The 26374-nt window shown below is 48.8% G+C and overlaps 1 protein-coding gene across 2 annotated transcripts in view; it reads right to left on the bottom strand.

Moving 5' to 3' along the window:
* Positions 1–25652, bottom strand: part of LOC115088368 (coiled-coil domain-containing protein 170-like) — a 91419-nt gene extending 65767 nt beyond the window's left edge. For both annotated transcript variants that reach the window (XM_029596555.1, XM_029596556.1), the window contains exons 1-4: positions 25420–25652; positions 20718–20794; positions 8499–8526; positions 6444–6575 (exon numbers count right to left, since the gene is read on the bottom strand). In XM_029596555.1, the coding sequence (XP_029452415.1) occupies positions 6444–6575; positions 8499–8526; positions 20718–20794; positions 25420–25548 (366 nt within the window). In that variant the 5' untranslated portion in view covers positions 25549–25652. The remainder of the gene's footprint in view (positions 1–6443; positions 6576–8498; positions 8527–20717; positions 20795–25419) is intronic.
* Positions 25653–26374: the final 722 nt, after the last annotated feature.

Genomic DNA, 26374 nt, shown 5'->3' with positions numbered 1-26374 from the left:
TTTTTGGCATTCAAACTTCCATTTAGTGCAGATTTGGAGGAGTATAAAAATAATTAATTATCCAATTAAGAAATCAAGTACTTCTGCAACTGGAAGTGTCAATGTGCTTCTGTAAATTCATGTATCCTACCAAAAAATGCTCAGAAGAGATTGCAACATAACATTCATAATAGAACACATACAATCATAAAACAATACCGTTCATGATACAACACATACACTCATTAAACAATACACTTCATGATAAAACACATACAATTATAAAACAGTAGCAGTCCTCCTTAAACAATAATAGCCACCCTTCAAGTAGCAATGCCACTATAGGTTGTATTTCTGAGTCAGGATAAAGAAGCAAATCCTTCCATAAATAACATTAACTCATCAGTGGGGTGGAGAAAGCAGAGTTGCTTACCTGTAACAGGTGTCCTCCGAGGACAACAGGATTTTAGTCCTCACACATGGGTTACATCATCAGATGGAACTCCAATGTGGAAAACATGTCAAAGTTTCTAGAACTTTGACTAGGCACACTAAGCATGCCCAGCATGCCCTATACCCTGCGTCTACATGGGGTCCCTTTTCAGTCTCGTAATATAGAATTATGATTAAAAATAAAAAAATAGGAGAAACCCAACTCCACGGGGTGGCAGGTGAGTTTCGTGAGGGCTAACATCCTGCTGTCCTCGGAGAACACCTGTTACAGGTAAGCAACTCTGCTATCTCTGAGGACAAGCAGGATGGTAATCCTCACACATGGGTGAATCCCTAACTACAGGATGCTCCCCAACATAAAAAGGGGAAAACAGACACCTAACCAGGTGCCCAAGGGCACAACACCAGTGTGGTTAGTAACAGAGGAGGAGACAGCCTGAACCCAAACAACATGCCCTAGGTTGGGAGAGTTGGGTTCTACACTTTAAACAGGTTCCAAAGGACAGACTGGCCGAACTTACTATCGCGTCAGCCATCCCTATCCAGACAGTAACGGGATGTGAATGTGTGGAGAGAACTCCACTTTGCAGCCTTTCAGATCTCCTCCACGGGAGCTGTTCGCAAGTGGGCCACCAATGCTGCCATGGCTCTGAGCTTTGACATGACCCCCAAAATGCAGTCCCACCTGGGAATAACATGAGATGCAATCTGCTAGCCAAATGGATATTGTCTATTTGGTAATGGCAATGCCCAACCTATTCTTATCAAAAGAAACAAAAAGTTGGGTGGACTGTCTATGGGCTTCTATCCACTCACGATAGAAGGTAAGGCTCGTTTGCAGTCTAAACTGTGCAGTGCTCATTCACCTTGGTACAAATGGGGCCTGGGAAAAGATATTGGCAGGACAATTGACCGGTTAAGATGGAAATCCATCACCATCTTAAGAAGGATCTTAGAGTGCATACACAAGACTACCCTGTTGTGATAAAATATACTATAAAGTGGATAAGTCACTAAGGCTGAAGCTCACTGACCCTGCGCGCTGAAGTGATAGCCACCAAAAATATGACTTTCCAGGTCAGGTACTTCAGGTCATGGGTGCACAGCGGCTCAAAAGGAGCTTTCATCAACTGAGCTAACACCACATTCAGGTTCCAAGACACAGCGAGATGCCTTAGGGGAGACTTCAATTGAAGCAGGCCCCGCATGAAATGTACAACTATAGGCTGTACAGAGGTGGACACACCATCTACACCATGGTAGTATGCACCAATTACACTCAAATGAACTCTAACAGAGTTGTTTTTTAAGCCAGCCTTCAACAGACGTAGAAGGAAATCAAGTAGTTTTTGTGTGGGGCAGGAGAACGGATCTAGGGCCTTCAACTCATACCATCCGGAAAACCTTTTCCACTTCAGTCTGTACAACTTTCTAGTGGAAGGCTTTCTAGAAGCAATCAGGACCCGAGGCACATCTTCTGAAAGATCAAATGGCTGCAGAATCAACCTCTCAACATCCAGACTGTGAGCAATAGGACCTGGAGGTTGGGATGCTGAGCCTGCCCTGATCTTGCGTGTTGAGATCTGGGGAAGCCCCCAGACTGATCGATTTCCGGATGGACAACTCCTGCAGGACTGGAAACCAGACCTGTCTCGGCCAATGAGGGGATATGAGGATCATAGTCCCTCTGTCCTCACGAAGTTTCAAGAATATCTTCGCCACTAAGGGAATCAGAGGATACGCATATAAAAGACCCTTGCCCCACAGACAAGGGCATCTGCGGTTGGTTTTCCATCTGACCTGTACAGGGAGCAGAACCAAGGCACCTACATCTAGATCTAGAGAAGCCTAGATCTAGATGTAGATCTAGGCTTCTCTGGGGAAGCCTAGATCTACATCTAGGCTTCCCCAGAGACAGAATATCCACTTCATTACCCCCTGGTCCAGGGACCACTCGTGGGGTCTGAAGGCTCAACTCAGCCTGTCTGCTTCCACATTCTCTATCCTGGCCAGGGCCCAAGACCAGATCTGGACTGCTTCCTGACAAAGGAGGTATGAACCTTTGCCTCCATGCTTGTTGACATACCACATGGCTACCTGGTTATCAGTCTGGATCAGGACAACTTTGTTGGACAGCCGATCTCTGAAAGCCCATAACATGTACTGGATCGCCCAAAGCTCCAGGAAGTTGATTTGACAAGAACGTTCCTAAGCGGACCAAAGACCCTGGGTTCCGAGCCTATCTACATTAGCTCCCCACCCTTGGGTAAATGCATCCGTGGCCTGATGCCTATGTGACCTCAGGTTTCACTGGGCTCCTCACAAGTGTATATGTGCCAGGGGAGTAACATGGACGGTTGCGGCAATATGGCCCAACAGTCTTAACATGTGCCAGGCAGATACCTGCTGGCTCTGTTGAATCTCTGCCACCATGGTTGCCATGGCAACAGCTCTCTGTCAGGGCAAAAAGGACTTGGTCTGAGCCATGTCTAGCAAGGCTCCTATGAAGTCAATTAAGGTCATGGGCTGAGATGGGTCTTTGGATAGTTGAGAACGAACCCTAGTGACTCAGGCACCCAAATAGTCAAGCGCAAGGACCTGATGGCCCCTGCCTGAGACGGGCTATTGACCGGCCAATTGTCCAGATACAGGAAGACATGCACTCCCAGACTGTGGAGATGCACCGCCACCATGGCCAGGCATTTTGTGAAGACCCATGTGACAACCGCAAGCCCGAGTGGCAAAAATCGGTACTGGAAGTGCTGTGTTCCCTCAACAAACCTGGGAAGATCTCGATGTGAGTGTACATGTCCTTTAGGTCGAGGGTGCATAGCCAGTCCCCATTTTACAAAAAGGGGATCAAGGTGCCCAGGGAAACCATCTTGAACTTTTCTGTTTTTAGAAATTTGTTCAAGGCCCTTAGGTCTAGGATGGGTCAGAGTCCTCCTGTTCTTTTCAGAATCAGGAAGTACCCCTCTTTGCCTTGGTGGAACGGGCTCGACTGTTCTGGGAGTAAAGAGGGAGGAGAGCTCTGCTTGTAGTACCTCCTGATGTGCTATCTACCTCCAATGTGGGCACATAGGACAATTTGACTAGACACCCATTAGATTTAATTGGTACCTCTGACGGATGATGGACAGAACCCACTGATCTAAGGTTACACTAGGCCACTGGTTCACAAAGAGGGAGGGTCCATCGTCCCGGGTACGGGCAAACTGGCTTATGCTCCCTACGGTCCAGTCAAAACCCCGTCCCCAAAGTTGACTGAGGAGCTGGCTGGGTCTTGGGAGCTCCCTGTTGCCTGTAACAGCCACGGGAGCTCTGATGGTGCTGACGGGATCGAGAAAGCAGAGGATAGTACTTCCTCTGGCGAAAGAAAGACTTCCTGGATCCCAGTCTCGACGGCCTCCTGGATGAGGAGGATTTTATTTATTTATTTATTTCGTGATTTTTTTTTATATACCGCGGCACGTTAATAACATCACCTCGGAATGGGTCCGGAGTACTAATGGAGAGTTGTTGGAGGGTTTCATGGTGGTCCTGAAGCTGGGCCACAGCATCCCTCACCCTATCTTTGAAATTATTCTCTCCAATGCATGATACATCAGCGAGTCTTTCCTGTACCTCCAGTCGGAGATCCGAGGCTCACAGCCATGTCATTCTGTGGGTGCCAATGCTGTCTCAAAAACATCATAAGTCGCACGGATCTCATGTTTTCCACAATCCAAACCCTTATGCACCAGTGACAGGAGGGTGTCTTGCTGCTGTTGAGACAGCTGTTCAGCCACCTCCTGCTCCTGCTTCCAGATGTCCCGCAAGTACTGGCTTATGTAGAGCTGGGAGACAGCAATGCGGACAATAAGCATGGCGCCTTGGAACACCTTCCTCCCAAAAGTGCCCATCGTTCTGTGGCCCTTCCCCAGGGGTGCTGAGAAATGGGTGCGAAAGCACTTGGCCCTCTTGAGAGTGGATTCACCATCACCAACTGGTGAGGCAGCTGACGCTTATCTAATCCAGCAGCATTCTGGACAAGGAAGACCGCCTTCTTGTTAATGGGAGGCGCTATGAGGGGCTGTTCCCATATCCTCAGCAGCAACTCCTTAAGGATCTCATGTACCGGGACAATCATGATTTCCTTAGGAGTCTCCATGAACTAGAGGATCTCAATTATTTTGTACCTGGCATCCTCCACTGTCAAAAGCTGAAAAGGGATGGCTTCTGCTATCATTCTCACAAATCCTGTGAAGGTTAAGTTCTCAGGTGGAGATTTTCTTCGCTCATCTGGAGGAGAAGGGTCTGACAGGAGACCATCAGCGTCCTCAGAGGAGGACTCTGTCAGATCATCCCCTCAGGGGTCATAGGGACCCTCATCCTCACAGTATGCAACAACGGATAGGGCCCTAGGTGCTCAGCCTATATCCAGTAGAACTGGATGGAGGGCTGCAGGCTTCGATGTCTCTGCTGGCCTTGGTGGAGCTTCCTTCTCAGAAGAACAGGCAACGACCACCATATTGGTAGGGAGAGGCCTCGGTGCCCCGCTGGGCACTGATGTCACCCCAGGAATTGACGCCGGATGGGTCGGTAACATACCGATGAGAACATTGAGCTTCTCCAGAAGCAATACAAGGACAGGTGGCACATGCTCTGGTGCCATCAGTGCCACAGAACCGAAGCCCTGCAACACCCGCTCCACAGCCAGCTAGAATCAGCACTCCAGCTCCTCCTCAAACTTTGCTGATGCCAACACCGACCGGAAGGAAAGAGGAGTGGCCAGATCTTCTTCGGACCTGCAAAGAGGATCAGCGACTGGCAACAGGACCGCTGGAGACTGTCGCAGACCCCAGGCATCGATAGAAGATGGCCGCTTCTCGCCACTGGGCCGCTTCGGGGGCATCGGGGCAAAAGCCAGTGCATCCCCATGCCCAGCACCATGCATCATCAAGGACCAGTGCCAATGCTTCTTAGGTGACCGATCGAAGGACAAACCGCGAAAAAAACATGGAGCAAAAGTTTTTCACAAGGCAAAAAACATCCAAAGTGAGCTTAATCATACCGCAAGGCTTACAGCTCTGCAGAAAAAAAAGAGACTGAAGAGGGACCCCGCGTAGGCGCAGGAGATAGAGCAGGTTGGGCATGCTCAGTGTGCCTAGTCAAAGTTCCATAAACTTTGACATAAGTTTTCCACATCGCGGCTCCATCTGATGATGTCACCCATGTATGAGGACTACCATCCTGCTTGTCCTTGGAGAAGGCCCCGTTCACACTGGATTTCAGCCAGTGACCCATTTGCATTGGCGTACAAAATGCCTGAGCATTCATGGTTAAATTGAATTTCTGCTCCCCACCAGACCTGGGGGAACTTCTGGCCATTACTTGTGAAGGTCCATAGTGTTGGAGTTTTACAAGGAGTGGCAAAGGGCATTTCTTTCTCAAGGAGGGAAATAAAATGTGACACGGTGCAAATAAGCTGGCAAGAATTGCTAGATGAATATCTTGAAGGAGAACCAGAAGATGAATTTTAACAGAAAAATGATCCACCCACTATCCCATAATACAACAAAGTTATTTCAGAAAATAATATCATAACATTTAATTACTGCCAAATATGTATATACATATATATATATATTTAGATTGGTAGTTTTCCTCCTTCTTTGAGTTAACAGTTCAATTGGAACCAATCTCTACTCGGTTACAGCATCACAAGCCTTCATTTGTAATCATTTCTCCTCTATTGTACATCCCCCTTTCCAACTCAGCCCAGTTACAGCAGCAATAATCCTCGGCTGGGGGCCACGCACTGTGGCTTCTTCCAGAACCTGGCAATTTGGGGTATCACCAATGACTGAGACTCCCTCCTTCTCTCCCACCCCAGACGCTGTGAATGAGTGCCGCCTTTTCGGCATCCCCAGCCTGGGGAGCAGAGTGAAACCCGGGCCCTCTGGATGGCGGCACTTTTCACGGAGCCATTGGATCAGCCCAGCGACAGGTCTTCATCTGTCTAGTCTTACCTCGGTCTGAGCACATTCGAACTTGACATGCAGGGCAGCGAGCTCGCTGCGAGCAGTTTCGGCCAGAACCCGATAGTGATTCGTTTGTTCTCGAGTGACCGGCATGTCCAAGAGAAGGTGATCATAAGTTCCCTGCGAAAGTGACACATGTAGATTTTGAAAACATGGCTGAGACCCAGCGTCCATTCTCACGAGATACAGAGTTGTAATAATTCAGGCATCAGGCGTCCATAAAAGATCCCAGAGAAAATCTTATCAGATTCTAGATCAACAGGCTTAGCAGAGGCGATCCATTAGGGCTCAATACACCCAAATCGATTTTGGCCTCTGAAAAGGCAACTGGAGTCTAAAATTCAAATAGCAATTGTCATAAAAGCAGATACTCAGGAGAGATTTACTATAAAAAATAAAAATATATATATTTGTCAAACCCTGAAATAAATATTCAAACAGCATGGGAGGTGTTTTCGTGTGTAAATTTATAACTATCATATCTTTGCTGATTTTTGAAAAAGGAAATACTCCTTCAGTTAATGTTAAATGAATACTTACTAATGAACACAGCACCCTGAAATCATAATGAGTTTATTGTTTGTGGCAGGACCTTTGTCTTTGCATTAGTACAGTATTTATTAGGAAATGGACAGATAACACCTTTACTTGGTTTGATATTAAATGAATGGACTGATGTGCTGTCATTGGAAAATGAACAGGGAAACACCAATGACATTTCCTGATTTTGTTTTGTGTCCAGTCTGAAACTGTCACGCACCCCGTCCGCGGCAGGCCCACGCACGGGCCTGCTCACCTCCCTGGTTCCCCGGCAGGTCCCAGGTCGGACTGCCTAGCGGCAGCTGCAAGCTCTTCCAGGCCTCGGTGCCCCACAGCGGCGGTCGCCGGGCCTTCCACTACGCATCGGGCCTCAGGCCGGAGCTCGGCGTCCTCGGGGGCATTGGCCATGCCCCTACGCACACGCGCGCGGACCGCCCAGCCAGGGCCAGGGGCGGGTCCTAGCTCCGTGGCGTACCCTGATTGATTCCCTGATATAAGGAAGCCCTGCTTGGACTTCCTTGGCAATCGGGTTAGTGTTTTGCTAGATTGTCACTGCGTCTGAACCTTGCTCCAGTCTTGTTTCAGGATCCTTCTGTTCCAGTCTTGTTCCTGGCTTGTTCCTGCATCCTAGTTCTCCAGCGTCCTCTTGTTCCTGTTCGTCTATTCGTCTACCCAGGTGGTACCCTCATACTGTCTCTCTGGTACTGACTTTGGCCTGCCTGCTGCTTGCCTCCTGACTCCAGCCTGCTCCTCGATTTGCCTGCCTGCCGCCTGCCTTCTGACCTCGGCCTGCCTGTGACCTTGTCTGACCTCCAGAACCTGACCCCTGCTTTGCTGACCACTCCTCTGCCTGATCCCCAGATTCTGACCTCTGCCTGCTTGAACACATCTCAAGATTCTGGCTCTGTTCCTAGCCTTGTCATCACCTACGCTGTTCTGGTCCTCCTTGCTCTACTTGACCTCCAGCCTCGAACCTGACCGTGCTCCCCTCCTGTCTGTGGGCACGCCTGACTCTCATCTCTCCAGGAGACCCTGCGAGGCCCAGCTAAGTCCAAGCGGCCCGGGTCCCTATGGGCTCCTCCCGGGGGGACCTTGAGCTTCCAGTGGTGAAGCTCTACCTAGCCTCTGTCTCCTTCAGTGCTCCGCCCCCTGGGGGGCAGGTGCTTCATGGTCCCTACCAGGGAGCCCTTCTCCATTGTTCCAGGACAAGGGTCCACCCCCGAGAGCAACACAAGGAAATTTTGATCCATTTCTTTTCTACCATTTAGCACATGCTAAATGCTTTTAGTGTGCGTTAAAACAATTTAGCAAGCACTAAATGACAGAAACAAATCCAAATAAATCCGCATTGAGGTCTTCCTCTCTGTAAAAGAATGCAAAGATGGCTGCAGCTTGCTCTGAATGTAGAGCTCTGAAAATGATTACATGGGACAGCAAGTAATTATACAGTATAATGATAGGGACCCCGCCCAATAGGATGCACGTAGAACATGGGTCACAAACCTTTGGTGCTTCTGGTCTGCCCTTGTTTCTGGAAAGCAAGAAAATAAAAAGACTTTGTTATTTTTAAAAAGGCTTTGGCTGACATCGCATTTGAGATTCGCAGCATGGGATTTTCTCCATTTGCTTCCTAGATGTGTATCACTCACTAAAAGAAACATAAAGCTGACAAAAAAGAGGATACAGTATCTTAAGTGGCAATGAAAAAAAAGAGCGCCATTTTGTCTTAAGATTCATAACAGGGTCCCTAAAAACATACCCAGAAGTCTATTGCAGGAGACAAAACACAGTGATAAGCCAAACGGTAGCTACTGAGTACTAAGCAATATTGTTTTATGTATTTGCATGTACAAATTGTAGAGATTACTTACCTGATAATCTTGTTTTCCTTAGTGTATGCAGATGGACTCAAAACAAGTGGGTATAGTGTGCTCGTGCTAGCAGTTGGAGACGGATCTGACATCAGCACGTAGTACATATATCCCCACAGGAAGTGCAGCAACTCAGTAATCTTCCTTGCAAAAGCTGTAGCTGACCGATCGATTAAATGAACAGGATTACTCTGACCGACTGATAGTAGCTGGAGACCGCCAGTGTTCTCAACTGGAAGGCGTCGACACCCGGCAGGGTGGAAGCCCTATATAAGGAAACATGGCTTACCGTGAGTCGGTGAATCCCCATGTCTACCGGCAGCCGGGCGGGATGCTGAGTCCATCTGCATACACTAAGGAAAACGAGATTATCAGGTAAGTAATCTCTACATTTCCTAGCGTGTAGCAGATGGACTCAAAACAAGTGGGATGTACAAAAGCTACTCCCGGACTGGGTGGGAGGCTGCCCAAGGTCCGTTTAGGATTGCTCTCGCAAACGCTGTGTCCTCCCTGGCCTGGACGTCCAGACGGTAGAATCTGGAGAAGGTATGGAGGGAGGACCACGTCACCGCTTTATATATCTCTGCAGGCGACAGCATCCTTGTTTCTGCCCAGGAGGCCGCTTGCGTTCTGGTAGAGTGAGCCTTGACCCGTAGAGGTGGTGGTTTTCCTGCCTCTACGTAGGCCGCCTTGATAACTTCTTTGATCCAGCGGGCAATGGTTGCCCGTGAGGCCGCTTCCCCTTGCTTCTTCCCGTGGTGAAGGATGAACAGGTGGTCCATCTTTCGTACTGCTTCTGACATTTCCAGGTAACTGGACAGCAGCCTGCCGATGTCGAGATGGCGTAGTATTCGACCTTCTTCCGACTTCTTCAAACCTTCCGTGGTAGGCAAGGATATGGTTTGGTTGAGGTGGAAGTGTGAGACTACTTTGGGTAAGAAGGAAGGAACCGTGCGAAGATGGATAGCCTCTGGAGTGATTCTGAGAAACGGGTCACGACAGGACAGGGCTTGTAGCTCTGAGATGCAGCGTGCTGAGCATACAGCCAGCAAGAACACCATCTTCAAAGTGAGAGAACGGAGAGACAGGCCCCGAAGGGGTCTGAAGGCGGGTCCCGCTAGAAATTCCAAAACTAGGTTGAGGTTCCACAGGGGCACTGGACACTTCACTGGCGGGCAAATGTGTTTGACTCCTTTCAGGAAACGTGAAACGTCTGGGTGTGTGGCAATGCTGTTGCCGTCACTCCGGGGACCATAGCAGCATAGCGCTGCCACCTGAATTCAATTGATTGAATTGAGGGACAGACCTTTCTGAAGTCCATCTTGCAGGAAATCCAAAATGATAGGGATTTTAGCGGCAAGTGGATTGGTGCTATGAGTGTCGCACCAGGCTTCAAATACTCTCCAGATCCTTATATATGTTAGTGATGTGGAGAACTTGCGTGCTCGGAGGAGTGTATCTATTACCGGCCCCGAGTATCCTCTTTTCTTCAGTCTAGCCCTCAATGGCCAGACCGTAAGAGAGAATTGAGCTGGATCCTCGTGGAGAATGAGACCTTGCCGCAGCAGGTCCCTGTGTGGAGGCAGGGGTAGTGGATTCCCTGCCAGTAGTCTTCTCATGTCTGCGTACCAGGGTCTTCTTGGCCAGTCCGGGGCCACTAGAAGAACTAGGCCTCTGTGCCGCTGAATCTTGTGTATAATGGCACCCAGCAGGGGCCATGGAGGAAAGGCATATAGCAGGATCCCCTGAGGCCATGGCTGTACCAGGGCATCGATCCCCTGGGACAGAGGATCCCGCCTGCGGCTGAAATATCTGGGTACTTGAGCGTTGGACCTGTCCGCTAGTAGGTCCATGCCCAGCGTCCCCCACTGATCCACAATTATCTGGAAAGCTGTGGGCGACAGCTGCCATTCCCCCGGGTTTAGGCTTTCTCTGCTGAGGAAGTCTGCCGCAGTGTTGTCCTTCCCAGCGATGTGGACGGCGGCGATGTCCTGGAGATTTGCTTCCCCCCAAGTCATCAGGGGGGCTATTTCTAGGGATACCTGTCGGCTTCTGGTTCCGCCCCGTCGGTTGATGTATGCCACTGTGGTGGCGTTGTCCGACATCACTCTGAGCGCTCTGTGGGCAAATCGCAGGCATGCTAGCCTGACTGCCCGTGCCTCTAGTCGGTTGATGTTCCACCCTGACTCTTCTCTGTTCCACCGCCCTTGGGCGGTGAGTTCTTCGCAGTGTGCTCCCCATCCGTTCAGGCTGGCATCTGTAGTGAGCAGGGTCCAGGTTGGGGAGGACATTCGTGACCCCCGGCTCATGTGGCCGGGCTGTAACCACCACCGTAGCTGATTCCGCACTCTGGCTGGTAGAGGTAGGTGTACGGTGTAGTTCTGTGATCGTGGGCTCCACCGAGATAGGAGGGCGCGTTGTAATGGTCTCATATGAGCCCGCACCCATGGTATCACCTCCAGAGTGGATGCCATGAGGCCGAGGACCTGTAGATAATCCCAAGCTGTGGGCCGGGTGGCGCTCAGCAGGGCCAGCAGACGATTCCGGAGCTTTGATCTCCTCCTGGAGGTCAGACTGACCTTGTCTTCCTGGGTGTCGAAACGGACCCCTAGGTATTCCAGTGACTGAAAAGGCTGTAGGGAACTCTTGTTCAAGTTTACTACCCATCCTAGGCTTTCCAGAAGAGATATAACTCTGTTGGTTGCCTGGTGGCTCTCCTCCGGTGACTTTGCCCTGATCAGCCAATCGTCCAGGTAGGGATGGACGAGGATTCCTTCCTTCCTGAGTGAGGCTGCCACTACTACTATGACCTTGGTAAAGGTCCGCGGCGCGGTGGCTAACCCGAAGGGTAAAGCTCGGAACTGGAAGTACTGATTCAGGACTTTGAAGCATTGGTGATCCCGATGGATTGGGATATGCAAGTAGGCTTCCGACAGATCTAGGGATGTGAGAAACTCCCCTGGCTGTACTGCATTCTTGACAGACCGCAGAGTTTCCATGCGAAAGCTGGGGACCCGTAGGTGTCGGTTGACTGACTTGAGGTCCAGGACAGGCCTGAAAGTGCCCTCCTTCTTGGGTACTATGAAATAAATGGAATAATGCCCAGAATTTTTCTCCCATGCAGGCACTGGGATAATGGCCTTTAGGGACAGGAGCCTCCGCAAGGTAACTTCTAGTGCCGTCCTCTTGAGGGGTGAACAAGGAGATTCCACAAACTTGTCCAGCGGGAGCCGAAGAAAGTCCAGATAATACCCTTCTCAGATGATGGCGAGGACCCACTGGTCCGAGGTGTTCTCGACCCACCTGCGGTAGAAGAGGGTTAGCCTGCCCCCTATGGCTGCTACCCCCCGGATGGGTTGGCTGATTGTCATTGTGGGGTGCGGCCGGGACCAGAACCCGGGCCAGTTCTCCTCTTGTTGTGCTTAGTCCGAAAGGGCTGGTTCCTGGCCTGAGAACGAGGTGCTTGGTAGCGAGCCCTGTAAGGGTTGAAGCGCTGAGAGTTTCTACCTCTGGATGGCCTAGGAAAAGGGCGCTGGCTCCTCCTTGACCTGTCTTCTGGTAGACGGGGTAATGGAGAGGTGCCCCATTTATTAGCCAGTTTCTCAAGGTCGCTGCCGAACAGGAGGGATCCCTTAAAGGGCATTCTTGTGAGACGTGTCTTGGAGGAGGAGTCGGCCAACCAATTACGTAGCCAGAGCTGTCTCCTGGCTGCCACCGAGGATGACACTCCCTTGGCTGCTGTACGGACTAGGTCGGAGGCTGCGTCAGTGAGGAGCGAGAGAGCTGATTCCATCTCTTCTCCCGGGGTGTTGTTCCTAGCCTGTGATAAACAGGAACATGTCACCACGGTGCAGCAGGTCGCAATTCGTAGGGACATGGCTGCCACCTCAAAGGCTTGTTTCAGAATGGCGTCCATGCGCCGGTCATGTGCATCCTTGAGGGCCGCCCCCCCCCCCCCCCCTCCACCGGAATGGTGGTGCGCTTCACAATTGCGCTAACTATGGCGTCTACCTTGGGGCACGCCAGCAGCTCCTTGGTTGCCGGATCTAAGGGGTACATGCCAGACAAGGCCCGACTCCCTTTGAATGAGGCCTCCGGCGCATTCCATTCCAGATCGATTAGCTGCTGTGCTGCTTGTAGGAGGGGGAAATGGTGAGCCGTTTGGCACAGGCCCTCTAACAGGGGGTTCATTCTAAGTTCCCCTGGGGTGTCATGGCCCGGGATAGCCAGTTCCGACAGGCATTGAGAGACCAGGCCTGGTAGATCCTCTTTCAGAAAGAAGCGTCTCATGGTCCGATATGGTTCTATCCCCGAGGGAAGTTCTCCCTCCTCGGGGGGCTCGTCGTCTTCCTGAGCAATCTGAATCCCCATAAGTGGGGCTTCCGGGGGGCGAGTGGCCGTGCCTAGGTCTTGAGGGTCCAGGGGCCGGGTCATCCGGTACATATGGACCCGTTCGGGGATCAGCCTGCATTCTACAAAGGCATGAATCCCCTTGAATAATTCCACCCAGGAGAGCGAAGCAGGATCTGACCTTAGGGGCACCAGGTCTCTCGGGTTCCCTGGCTGCTCACCGCGGCCTGCTAGGTCCTGAGGAACTGGCAAGTGCGCTGGGCTGGGACCGGTCCTGGCCTGGAAATCCCAGGGCCTCCTCACATTGGGCACATAGGGAGTCTGCTTCCTCGCTCTGTGTGGCTCTGAGGTTGCATGCTGAGCATAGAGCTCTTATGCCTGATTCTGGAGGTGCCGGCTCTGCGGACGCATGGGCTCTCTTATGCTCCATCTCGTCTGTTATCTTCTCCCAGCTGGAGGCTGCGCTTTGTAATATGCGCGAAAGATGTGCGCCTACCAATATGCGCTTATCCACAAGCGTGTATCAACGTGCGCTTATCGACGTGCGCTTATCGACGTGCGCTTATTGACGTGCGCTGATCAACTGGTGCCTATGAACGTGCGTCTATGAACGTGCACCTATGAACGTGTGCCTATCAATGGGTGCTTAACAACTTGCGCTTAACAACGGGCGCTTAGCGACGGGTGCCTATGAATGTGCGCCTAACAGTGTGCGCCTATCAATGTGCGCCTACCAATGTGCGCTTAGCAACATGCGCCTACCAACGGGCGCCTATGAACGTGTGCCTAGCAGTGTGCGCCTACCAACGTGCGCATAGCAACGTGCGCCTACCAACGTGCGCTTAGCAACATGCGCCTACCAACGTGCGCGTAGCCACGGGCGCCTATGAACGTGCGCCTAACAGTGTGCGCCTATCAACATGCGCTTACCAACGTGTGCGTAGCAACGTGCGCGTAGCAACGGGCGTGTAGCAGCGTGCGCCTACCAAAGTGCGCGCAGCAATGTGCGCCAGTGCGTAGCAACGTGCGCCCTGCAACATACGCCTATCTTAGCAACGTGCGCTTTTCAACATGAATCCAGGTGACTTCAATTTACGCCTATCGAATATGCGCCCAAGATTTTCGGGCGCCTATCATATACGCCCTTCGCCTGTGCACTCAGTCTGGCTGAGTGCTAGAGCGCAGCAATGAACCAGGGCAGAAGGCGAGCAGGCAGGCAAGATGGCGACCTCCTTGGCGGGTTGCCACGTAGGCAGACTTCGCTGATCCTCGCTTCCTCGGAGACCAACAAGTAAAGATGTACGCCTTACCTTGTCTTCGGCGCTTCTCGGCTGCGACCCGGGCGGTCTCCAGCTGCGGGGGGAGAGGGTGATTACCGTCACCGCCGCGCTCGAGGAAGTGCACCCGCTGCCTCTAGGCCGCGCCCGAACTCATCTCACTCGGGGGCCAAGTCCTCGCCGGGACCGAGGCTGCCTCTAAGCCGCGCCCGAGCCCTTCTCACTCGGGGGCTAGGTCCCTGCCGCGAATCGGCCACCGGACCGAGGCTCTTACCTCCGAGGGACCACGGAAATCGCCCCGGGAAACTCAACTGGGGGAGGGACCAAATGGTATCACTGCAGGAGTGCGGGGCTCGTCTTCAGGTAGGTTTCTTCTATGATTTTAGTCGTTTAGAATTTGGAAAGAACGCTCAGCGAGCGTGAGGTAGCTCCAAACTGTTTTGGAGAAGGAAATTACTGATTTGCGGCACTTCCTGCGGGGGTATATGTACCCGTGCTGACGTCAGATCCGTCTCCAGCTGCTAGCACGAGCACACTATACCCACTTGTTTTGAGTCCATCTGCTACACGCTAGGAAATGATAAATTGAATGTTTCAATAAGCTTTTAAAATGGAGTAAGACTGGCAACAATTTTTTATTTTGTTTAAGGAAATCATTCATACCTACAATATGGGTTTGCTTATTTCTCTAAATCTTTCAGCACAATCTCAACAGAATATAAATCCAATCTCAGCTGTAAATAAATGCACAGACTTTTACTAGATCTCTAACCGAGAAGCCCTTGCGTGCCGGCCACCAGAGGGAGGCCAGTGAAGAAAACTGTGGATGAGTTAAGGCTGACAGTCAGCGGTCTGCATGTTCCCCTGCAGTCTCTGATCAAAAGAAGGTCAGAGAGAAGGAAACTCACCTAACAGAGGGGCCAAAGTATCAAAACCAGCACTAACACTGGAGTTATATTTTAGTGCAGGTTTCATATTATGCCAGCTGTTAAACCCAGTAGCCATTTGCATGCCACTGACCTGCAAATCTGCTGTAAAAAATAAAAAAAAAAAGACTCCTGTGTGCAAACAAGAAGTGAAAAATGCAGCAAAATAGAAGAATCTCCCACCGTGCAAACCCTGATCGGATCACAAATTCCCAACCCTCCCCCCGAGTTAAACTTTCAGCAATAGAGTGGGCTGAGCAGGCAAGCCCCCCCTCACATCCACCCACCCACCCAAATTAAACAAAATATTAATAGTCGGCGAAAGGGACCAATCCCTGTTCAGAACAGGTGTCAGTGAGGGGAACCAACCATTAACCAGCCAGATAAGTAAATAAATTACTATTGGTGCAGGTACAGCTGAGAGATGAGGTCTTCTCCTCCTCCTCCAGCGCAGTTGGAAGTTCGGAGGAGGGGGGAGGGAGGATCGAGAATTTAAGTGTCCTGGCCTCTGTTTTTCTTGAATGTGGATGGGTGGGAGGGGGCTCACCTACTCAGCCCGGAGCCTTAACTCAGGGGAGGGTTGGGAATTTGTGCCCTTGGCCATGACTTTTTATTTTTTTTTGACTTGGGTGGGTGAGTGGGCGGGAAGGAAGGGGGTTCACCCACTCAGCCCACGCTACCGCAGGAAGTTTAATGCCTTTTCTGACCCAGGAGTTATATTTACCTTGTGTGGCCGGATAACCTGCCACTTAACCGGATTTCTTCAAAAGTTAAAAAAAATAAAAATGAAACTGCGGGCCTCTGAACCTGATTCCCACACCCCCGCCCCCCACCCCCACCACCATGAGCAATGAAGGAAAATTGGTTCTTACCTACTAATTTTCACTCCTGAAATACCACAGATCAGTCCAGACACATCATTTTTCATCCCTACCAGTAGATGGCGGCAGAGAACAAAAGGTTTCATTGACACTGCTACATAATATTCGGGCCGATACAGTAAAAGTCGCGGGAGAGTGGGCGAGCGCCTGCTCTCCCAGTGCGCGCACAGGACACTCTCCTGTGCGCGCGATTTAGTATTCAAATGAGGGCCCGCGGTAAAAAGAGGCGCTAGGGACACTAGCGCGTCCCTAGCCCCTCTTTTTTGACAGGAGCGGCAGCTGTCGGCGAGTTTGACAGCCTACGCTCAATTTTGCCGGCATCGGTTCTCAAACCCACTGACAGCCACAGATTCGGAAACCGGAAGCCGGCAAAATTGAGCGTCCGGTTTTCAACCCGCGAGCCGATTTTAAATTTTTTTTTATTTTTAATTATTTTTTACTTTTGTAAAAGCGCACATGCAACTCCTCCGGAATCGGTCGCCCATTTACAAATATACGCCGATTCAATTGCTTTCTTCAGCCACCTCACAATGGTCGCCTTTGAAGCCTTACATCCTTTCTTTGCTCCACTAAATAGAACAAAGAGCTGATCAGATCTCCAGAACCCATTGGATGGTGCAATAAGGCCCTACGAACATCCAAAAATATGTAGCTCTCACGCATGCAGATCCTTGGAATCCAAACTCCTAAACCCAGGTAGCTCCACCGTTTGACCAAGGTGAAAAGCGGAGACGATCTTGGGCCAAAAAGATGGTACCATTCGCAATGATATCCTGTCCTCAGTAAACTGGAAAAAGGGATCTTGATATAACAGGGCCTGACATTCTGAGATCATCCTGGCCGAGTATACTGCTACCAAAAAGATAACTTTAAGAGTAAGATCTTTCACCAACGTCTGTCTCAATGGCTCAAACGGGGAACCACAAAGTACCCATAGCACTAAATTAAGGTTCCAAGAGGGACACATTTTTCATACAGGAGGACGTAAATGCTTTACTTCTCTAAGAAAACGGATGACATCTAGATGTAATGCTAAAGACATGCCGAGCACGTTTCCCCGATAACAGCCCAAAGCTGCCACCTGAACTCTAAGGTAATTATAAGTGAGACCTTTTTGTAGTCCATCCTGCAAAAAAGACCAATATATGCAGCACTGAAGGTGGCACAGCCTCAAGGGCCCATCTACTGAGAGATTTAATAGATCCGTAAACCAAGGCCAATGCAGTCACTCCGGAGCCAATAGGATTACCTTCCCCGGATGTCTCTTGATACGCCACAACACCATTATGGAAGAAAGACATAACAGTATCCCCCTCGGCCACAGACACACCAAAGCATCTAATCCTTCTGGTTTGACCTCACGTCTGTGGCTGAAGAAGCAGCCCTTAGTGTTCTGTCTCAACACCATCAAGCACAGATGGGGGCAGCCCTACCTGGTCTGAATGAGAACCATTCCTTCTGCTGACAGCTCCCATTCCTGCCAGCTGAGAAAGTCTGCCTGTACATTGTCCACACCGGCCACATGAAACACCAGCCTAGGTGTTGTTCTGCCCAACTGAAGGGCTTGTGGGCCTCTTGGGACACCATCTGACTCTTGGTTCCCATTGGCAACTGAGGTACACCACCACCATTGTATTGTCCGAGAAAACCTGAAACACTCGACCACATAAACCTTGGTAGAAAGGACAGCAATATCATGCAAACCGCCCTCATCTTCAACCAATTGATACATCACAACACTTCCACCTTTGACCACAGATCCTTAGTAGCCATTGGCAAACTGCCCCCCCCCCCCCAGCCCTGTCACCACCACCCAATCCGGGACTTCCAAGTCCACCCCTCATTCTAAATTGGCCTGAGAAAGCCACCATAAAAGACTGGACCTGGCCTCCCCTTGAAGAGGCAGTGGGAGCTAGAAGTTTCCAACAGTGGATTCCAGTGATACAAAACCCAGTTTCATGTGCACGAATGCCCAAGGAACTAGATCTAGCATAGATGCCATAGAACCCAGGACCTGCAAATAAGAACATAAGAATTGCCATACTGGGTCAGACCAAAGGTCCATCAAGCTCAGTATCCTGTTTCCAACAGTGGCCAATCCAAATCACAAGTACCTGGCAAGTACCCAAACATTAAATAAATGTCAAGCTACTATTGCTTAATAATCAATAGCAGTTTATGGATTTTTCCTCTAGCCACTTATCCAAACCTTTTTTAAACCAAGTATCACTGACTGCTGAAACCACATCCCCTGGCAATGAATTCCAGAGCTTAACAATGCGCTGGGTGAAAACGAATTTACTTCAATTTTTTTTAAATGTGCTACTTGCTAACTTCATGGAGTGCCCCTTGGTCCTTCTGTTATCTGAGAGAGTAAATAACCGATTTACATTAACTTGTTCAAGTCTTTTTATGATTTTGTAGACCTCTATCATATCCCCCCTGTCGTCTCTTCTCCAAACTGAACAGCCCTAACTTCCTTACCTCAAAGGGCAGCCATTCCATGTCACTTATCATTCTGGTTACCCTTCTCTGACCTTTCTCCAGTGCAACTATATCTTTTTGAGATGCAGCGACCAGAACTGCACGCAGGATTTAAGATGCGGTCTCACCATTAGGTGATACAGAGGCATTATGACATCTTCCATTTTATTTGCCATTCCCTTTCTAATAATTCCTAACATTCTGGTTGATTTTTTGATCGCCACAGCACACTGAGCTGACGATTTCAATGTATTATCCACTATGATGCCTGGATCTTTTTCCTGGGTGGTAGCTCCTAATATGGAACCTAACATCGTGTAACTACAGCAAGGGTTATTTTTCCCTATATGCATCACTCGCTTCAGAGCAAGTCTAAAGTCATCCAGCCTTGTGTGCCCGGATAACCCACCACTTAACCAGATTACAGCGCTGTGTATGTGCTGTTCCTATTGCAGGCTTTTCTGAGTGGACTGGGAAACGGATCCATCTGCCTTTAGAGCGCCAGCTGCAGAAACCTAACAGGAGATCCCCCGCTAAAACTGGTGGCCTCTCCTAGTTTTCCATGAACTTCAAAAGGGACGGCACTAAAAAAAAACCTTACCCTCGATAATTATAAACGCGATTCCTCAAACCTTACACCGCAACAGCCAAGAAACGCTGTGGGGAAACACTGTCATCACAGGAATTGTGTTAAAGAGTCCAACACGTCTATGTATTTTTGCTGCAAATAAAACACTTCTATAGCTCTGTATATCCAGAAATCATTTAACTTATTTTTATCTAGGTGAGATATGCAGTCAGAGACCCGACGCTGGCAGCGTTTCGAGAGTGTGTGCTCAACTCCTCTCTGCTTCAGGGGAACGCACCATTTAATCCAACCAAACCCTGCTTTTCAGCAACCGGCAGGGTCTTTGTTTACTGTTTAGATAAATGGGTAATCAGGCCCCAGAAGCCTCAGTCACCGAGATGTCCCCGCCAAGGGAAACTCAGGCAAAAGGCATTGCTACAACTAATATTAGGATACTCATTGCAAGTCCATTTAAAGCAATAGTAACAGCTAACGTTTCCAAATTTGCTTTTCCTTTGGCTTGTTCCTATGTCTCATTTAACTTTTGTACTAATACATTCCTCACGCTGCACTTTTTTGGACTGAATGATGTGTGCATTCCCATACAGCCATACTGCCTGTTTCTGTCGCTGGTGCTGTATTCATGTTACGAGTATCGGGTGCCTGAGGTTTACTCAATATTCATAATGATGAGAATGATGGCAGTAAGAGGAGCTGTCCAGCACTTTCAAGAACAAACAATTCCTTGGACTGAAAAGGATAAATGATTAATAATTCCATTGGCTTCAGCTACCAGTACTCGCTGCATTAAGTCTCACCACTTGCCAGGATAAAGATACAACTGCAGCAAAAAAACAGAGGCAAGTGTCTACAGAAAAGAACAAAAGAGTGTCCCACTGCAAAGACCAATAATAAAAATGTCTGTAACAGAATATCAATCAAATAAAATAGAAAAGCAATCCATCAAATTAAAAAGCAACAATATTGCACATGGTATAATTGAATTTAATACAATTATATACACATGTAAATAACATGCAAATATTAGGAATTAAAGTGCAAATAAATAATAATAATGACACTAGTGACTCCAATTTTTAACAGACAGTTTTTGGTAGAGGTTTATGGATTTGGGGAGATATGAGAGGGGGAAGAAACAGAGGATTTCAAAACAGATACGTGAGAGAGAGGAATTTTTTATTTGCATTTTTCTATTTTATTTGATTGATAATCTTTTACAAAGGTACAAGTGCACTTTCCACGTCCTCAAAAAATGAAAGTGAATGATAAACTTCAAATGAAACATAAATATATAGATATAGATACGTGCGCGACGGGGGTGCATATTAAAATGTGTATTCATACCTGCCAAGACTGCGAGAAGCAGTGAAATCCTCTTTCCCCTCCATTTGTTTCTTCAACAAATTCAACTGTTCTTGGACCTATTAAATGCATACAAAAATATTGTTACGGCGCTTCAGGCTTACCCGCGAGCGAATTTTAAAAGGCGAATGTTTTCGTTACTCCAGCGGCTGCGCCACTGAATATATCCGGCTATCTTAAAGTTAGCTGAATAAGTTTATCTGACTAACTTTTAGGGAAGCTCTATGGGACGACCAGATTTAGCCAGATACCTTATGCAGCTAATGCATCTCCTTCCCGGAAGAACTCTGAACCGTCCCTCACTTATCTGGACAAATTCTAACCAGATAAACAGTTATCTGGCTAGAATTTGGCCATTTAAGTGCATTTGAATATGGACCTCCTTATGTCCACAGAGAAAGACAAAAAAGCTACACAGGTGGGATAAATACCTGGGTCAGATGCATCACAGATCTGAGACAAGTGCACCACAAATAAATGTTGCCGAGGCAGGAATACAAACTAACACAAAAAAAAACAGTAGCAGCAGTGCTTGTCTGACCCAGAGAGAAAAGCTGAGAAGGTGCGGTGGGGCTGAGGCTGAGCACAGTAAGGGGCCCGATGCAATAAAGTCGCGTAGAACGCGGGCGTTGAACAGTCAGCGCCCGTTCTCTTAACGCGCCATGCAATATTTAAATTAGGGGGGGTCGCATTAGCGAGGAGGCGCTAGGGCGGACGGCCATCACGAAAACCGACGCCGACAAACTCGTTTCTCTCTGGGTCAGACAAGCCCTGCTGCTACTGTTTGTCGGCGTCGTTTTTCCTGGCTGGCGGACGGCTGTCATGAAAAATGACGCCGGGTTTACCGGTGTCTGTTTTCGTGGCTGTCCGCCGGTAGAAAACCGACGCCGATAAACTCGGCATCGGTTTTCGTGCCGGCGGTCCACTGGTAAAGAAAACCGACGCCAAGGGTTCAGGAAGTGGACACTTGTCAGTCAAGCACCGTTTCCTGAACCCGACTGTCTATTTTTTATTTTTTTTTTTACTTAATATTTTATCCTACTTAATATCACAACGATATTAAGTAAGAGGCAGTACAGAAAAGCAGTTTTCTCTGCTTTTCTGCACTTGTTTATGATGCAGTCGGAGGCGGGTTGACTAGGCGCTGATCAATCCCCTAATGCAATAAGGGGGTTAGCGCATATTCAACGCGTGTCCAACGCAGAGTGAATCTAATAGCGCTCATCACATGTAAATGCATGTGAATGAGGCTATTAGGCATTCACTCCCGATGCAAAAAAAAAAAAAATGTGCGTCTGGACACACATTTAATTGTCATCTATTAACACCTGCCTGGAGCCTGGAGCAGGTGTTAATAGATGACAGTTAAATGTGCGTCCGAGACAGCTCGCCCCCTTCCCAACTTTATTTACTTATTCCTGCGTTCAGTGCACAGAGGGCCTGCCCCCGGCCATAGAGAGGTACAACAGCCGACTGCCCCTGCCCTATCGCGATCATGAATGAATTTGATCAAACGTGGTTGAAGTAATGCAAACAACCAGACAGCTAAACCATACTTTAACCATAACATATGCTGGTTGTAACTGCTGTTCTATGCAGGTCACTCCCGTGCAGGGATGTTACCAGGGGTTACCTGGGGGTCTTCATTTCCATCCTCGAGCCACTCTGTGTTTATCCCACTCCCTTTTGAATTCCATGACCTTTTCTTGTCTTCACCGCCTCTTCCGGGACATTCCAGGCATCCACCACCCTCTCTGTGAATGAACGCTCTCTCTCACTCGTGCCAGGCCTTTCCCCTCTCATCTTCGATCACTCATAGGGGATAAGCTACACCAGGTTTCTCCCTCTCTTCTTCAGCTGTCGATGGGATGTGCTCCGCTGGCAGCCACGCTAGGCCTTTCCTTCCCATCTCTCGTCTTCAGTGGCAGGAAAGGGTTTGCCAGCGAGCCCACCGGGCCTCTCCCTCTCTTTATGGGTCGCCAGCGGGCTGAGCAATTCCAGTAGCCGGGGGGGGGGGGGGGGGGAGGGCTTCTGCAGGCAATTTTGCAACACACACACACACACACCCTCCACCCTTCAAGGTTTGGTGCTCTTCTAAGGAACGGCCTAGTTTGCCGAATCGAAGCGCCAGTCCGGGGCTGCACCAGAATCTGAAGGGTTAATCTACAGACTTGAAGAACCCAGCCGCAGTTAGGTAACAAGAGCCTGAGAATGGCTTGTTTCTGAGCTAGTCAGGAGTGAAGCGCCTCACCAGCCTCTCTGGAGGCAGAGACAGAAGGTCTTTTGAGGAAGGAAATAAAAAAGAGAAAGTGGCATATGGGAGGAGAGAGAGAGAGAGCCTGCTATCTCCTGCAGTCTGCAGGAGTTGATCCAGCCTGCGGGAGCTCAACAGCCCGATGGGCCTCCCTTCCTCCCTGCTCGGCTCAGCACACAGTTTTACTCACGAATGTCTGCACGTTTTCAGGTTTGTTTGTGTGCTTTTTTTAAACTCCTGATCCATTAACATGCCATTTACTTACTGCCCTGGGAGTTAGTCTTCCTGCGTGAGTAAAGAAAATGTGAGCTAAAACTTAGCTTTACTCACGTTGTATTACATCGGGCCCTGAATTAGCTGGTTAGATAGGGCAAGCACTGTCAAAACCCCTGGGCAGAAACCGACATAAATCCAGAAAAAAAGGTCAAATAATCATCAAACGCACCAACCCTACCAGCAGCTGATTCCCTCTGAATCTTTTCAGACCTGAGGGACTGGAATATGGAATATAAAAAACTTTAAAACTCCTTTCCTGTTTTGTGCATTATTTCTAGTGTGGGAGGAATTTTGAGTAACTCACCTAGCTGCCAGGTCCACATGCACTCTGGTACGCACACGCTGTATCTAACTGCTGATTTAATAAGGAGTGCCACGCTGTGGCAGCCCAATGGTCCATCAGGCCCGGGATCCTGTCTCCGACACTGGCCTGTCTGCATCACTTGGAAGTACCCATCCGATCCTAAATATGAAAATCCTTTCAATGCTGCTACCTCTCAGAAGCAGGAGACAGACACAGCTAATTAATGGCTAATGGACATATTCTCTAGAAACGTATCCATTTTCCACTCAGCTACATTTCTAGACTTGACCGCATTCTCTGGTAACAAATTCTGTATTTTAATTATGCACTGACTGGAAAAAAATGCTTCCTAGAATTTGTTTTAAATCTGCTACCATGGAGCATCCCCTAGTCCTAATAACTACTAGAAAGGGTAAAGACTATTCCACACCACACATAATTTTATAAACCTCTGGCATATCTCCTCTCAGTCACCTCCAAACAGAAGAGCCCTAACCTGTTTAACCTTTTTTAATAAAGGAGCCATCCCAACCCCCTTAATTAATTTTTTGTCGCTCTTCTCTGGACCTTTTCTAGTTCTTCTATATCTTTATTGAGATGTCAAAACCAGAACTGCACAGAATATTCACAGTGTGGTCACAACATGGACCAATACAGACCATTAACTTCCCTGATTTGATCGCATTTTATTCTGAATAATTCTTAGCATTTTATTTGCTTTTTTTTAGCTGCTACCTCAAAGTACAAACATATAAAAGGCACATATAGAACAGTGTACATATGTTTGAAAATGTGAATGGACACGCACTTTCTTCCCCTGATCTAAACACTATTTCTATTTATTCTATTATTGGCGCTATTCCCCTTAACGAGACAATGTACCCCACAGCCAGAGCCCTCACCAGAGTGCAAAAATGCGAGAGTCATAGCTGCAATAAGAGGGTGAAAAAAAGTTTTCAGAATCTCAGTGGCCCAGAGGTCATGATGGCCAGACATATGCTACACAAAGCATTACTTTGTACTGACTGAATTTTGATATCTTTGGGAAACTGCATCAATTGCTATTGCATAAAAAAAAAAAGCAAGATCAAATCATTGACATATGACCCAAATGTAATGTGCTGAAGCAATACCAGAATAAAGGAAATAAAGACTGAGAATTAAGAACAGAGTGGCTAAGTAAATTTTAAAAAGCTAAGAAACATAGATGGATTGTAAACGTGTACACATACAAAGCTTCCCATTTATAACATACCGACTATAAGAATGTGTCCTAAATTGAATTAGTTATAGCATAATTTGACAGATCTGTTTCAGAACATTTGCATTTGTAACCAAGTTATCTTATAAAGGGGGTGTGACAAATGGAAGAAACCATTGTCAATAGAGACCAACTATTCCACACAGAGACATGCCATATTCTTGTTATATTCCCAACGTTTCCCCATCCTGGGCTAAAAATATATGTATCCAGTCCAATGCATTTCATAAGTACTTTAGAACCGGATCCTTCTTACTCCTACCGAGTCTCCCATAATGGCCCTCCCATGAGCATCTGAAAGCTGGCCACTGAAAATGAAGACAAACTGAGCGTGTTTTCAACCATGGCTGAAACGGGTGCGCTCCACGGCTGCTCTCTGTCACTCTGTTACAGTCATTACTTGGAATTACTGCTCTGCACCCCACATCGCTCAAGTTCTGGTGTGGGCACACTGAACGCACCTTTCCTTCCGTTCAAGAGCTGAGTGCGATCGGGCCTTTGCCACAAGGATGCAACGCTACATTATGCCCAATTACATTCAACGAGGCTTAGGCCAAGAGGAAAAAAAAAAAAATAAAGCAGCAAGCACCTCTGGCTCAATTCTCTTGGACAGCGAGAACGGGCGAAAAGCTGCGTTGCTGGTTACATCGATGAGCCTGGAATCGGATCCGCACGCTGATTCGGGCCGGGGATTGCTGCTCGCGCTGCTGCTGCTCATGCCCCTCGGTGCACTGCTCCTGGCCGCTGCCGCCCGCGTTCCTCCTGCTCCCAGGGCAACGTTCGGAGTGCGCTCGGAACCCCCGTCCCAGGAGGAGAGAAGGAAAGGGCGGCGCGCTCGCTGCCCGACCCCGCAGGGCGCCGCGTTGCCGGAGCAACGCCGTTTCCGCGGCAACGGATAAACAACGAGGGGCGCGCCTTCTCCTAGGACCTGCCCCCTTTCTCGCGCGACTGGGGCAAGACACCCTCGTCGCTTGTGGATTTTAGCAGTTTACTCGAAAGATGAACTAAGGACTTTTTTTTTTTAACTTGCCTAAAATAGCAATGGGAGTTGTTTTATGTAAGAACTTTACATGGCACTGTAGGGGGGTCAGGTGGCATAAAGGAGGGAGACTGTCTTTTTCCCTAATTTTAGGGAACAAATGCCATGATCATTTCCTTTCAGCGGGAGAACTGAAAAGTAATAAGTAAAGTCAGGGCTTTGTTGTCTGCTGATCGGCATTTGACAGCCCTTAGTACTGGCACTTTTTCCTTTCCTCTACATCTGCCCCTGGGACATGTCAGGAGGGGAGGGGCTGGATTAGAGCTTTTCTGTGCTTCACAGGCCAATACAGTACAGTGCGCTCCGGTGGTGCTAGCTTTACCCCTTATTCAGTAAGGGGTAATAGTGCGTCGAAAACGCGCATCCAACCCCCCAAGACTAATAGCGCCCGCAACATGCAAATGCAAGTTGATGGCCCTATTAGTCATTCCTGCGCAATACAGAAAGTAAAATGTGCAGCCAAGCCGCACATTTTACTTTAAGAAATTAGCGCCTGCCCAAAGGT

This window comes from Rhinatrema bivittatum, chromosome 3 (genome assembly GCF_901001135.1).
Source record: "Rhinatrema bivittatum chromosome 3, aRhiBiv1.1, whole genome shotgun sequence".
In the NCBI taxonomy this organism is placed as follows: Eukaryota; Metazoa; Chordata; class Amphibia; order Gymnophiona; family Rhinatrematidae; genus Rhinatrema; species Rhinatrema bivittatum.
Note: the sequence above shows the minus strand (reverse complement) of the source record. Positions and strands in the feature narration are given on the sequence as shown.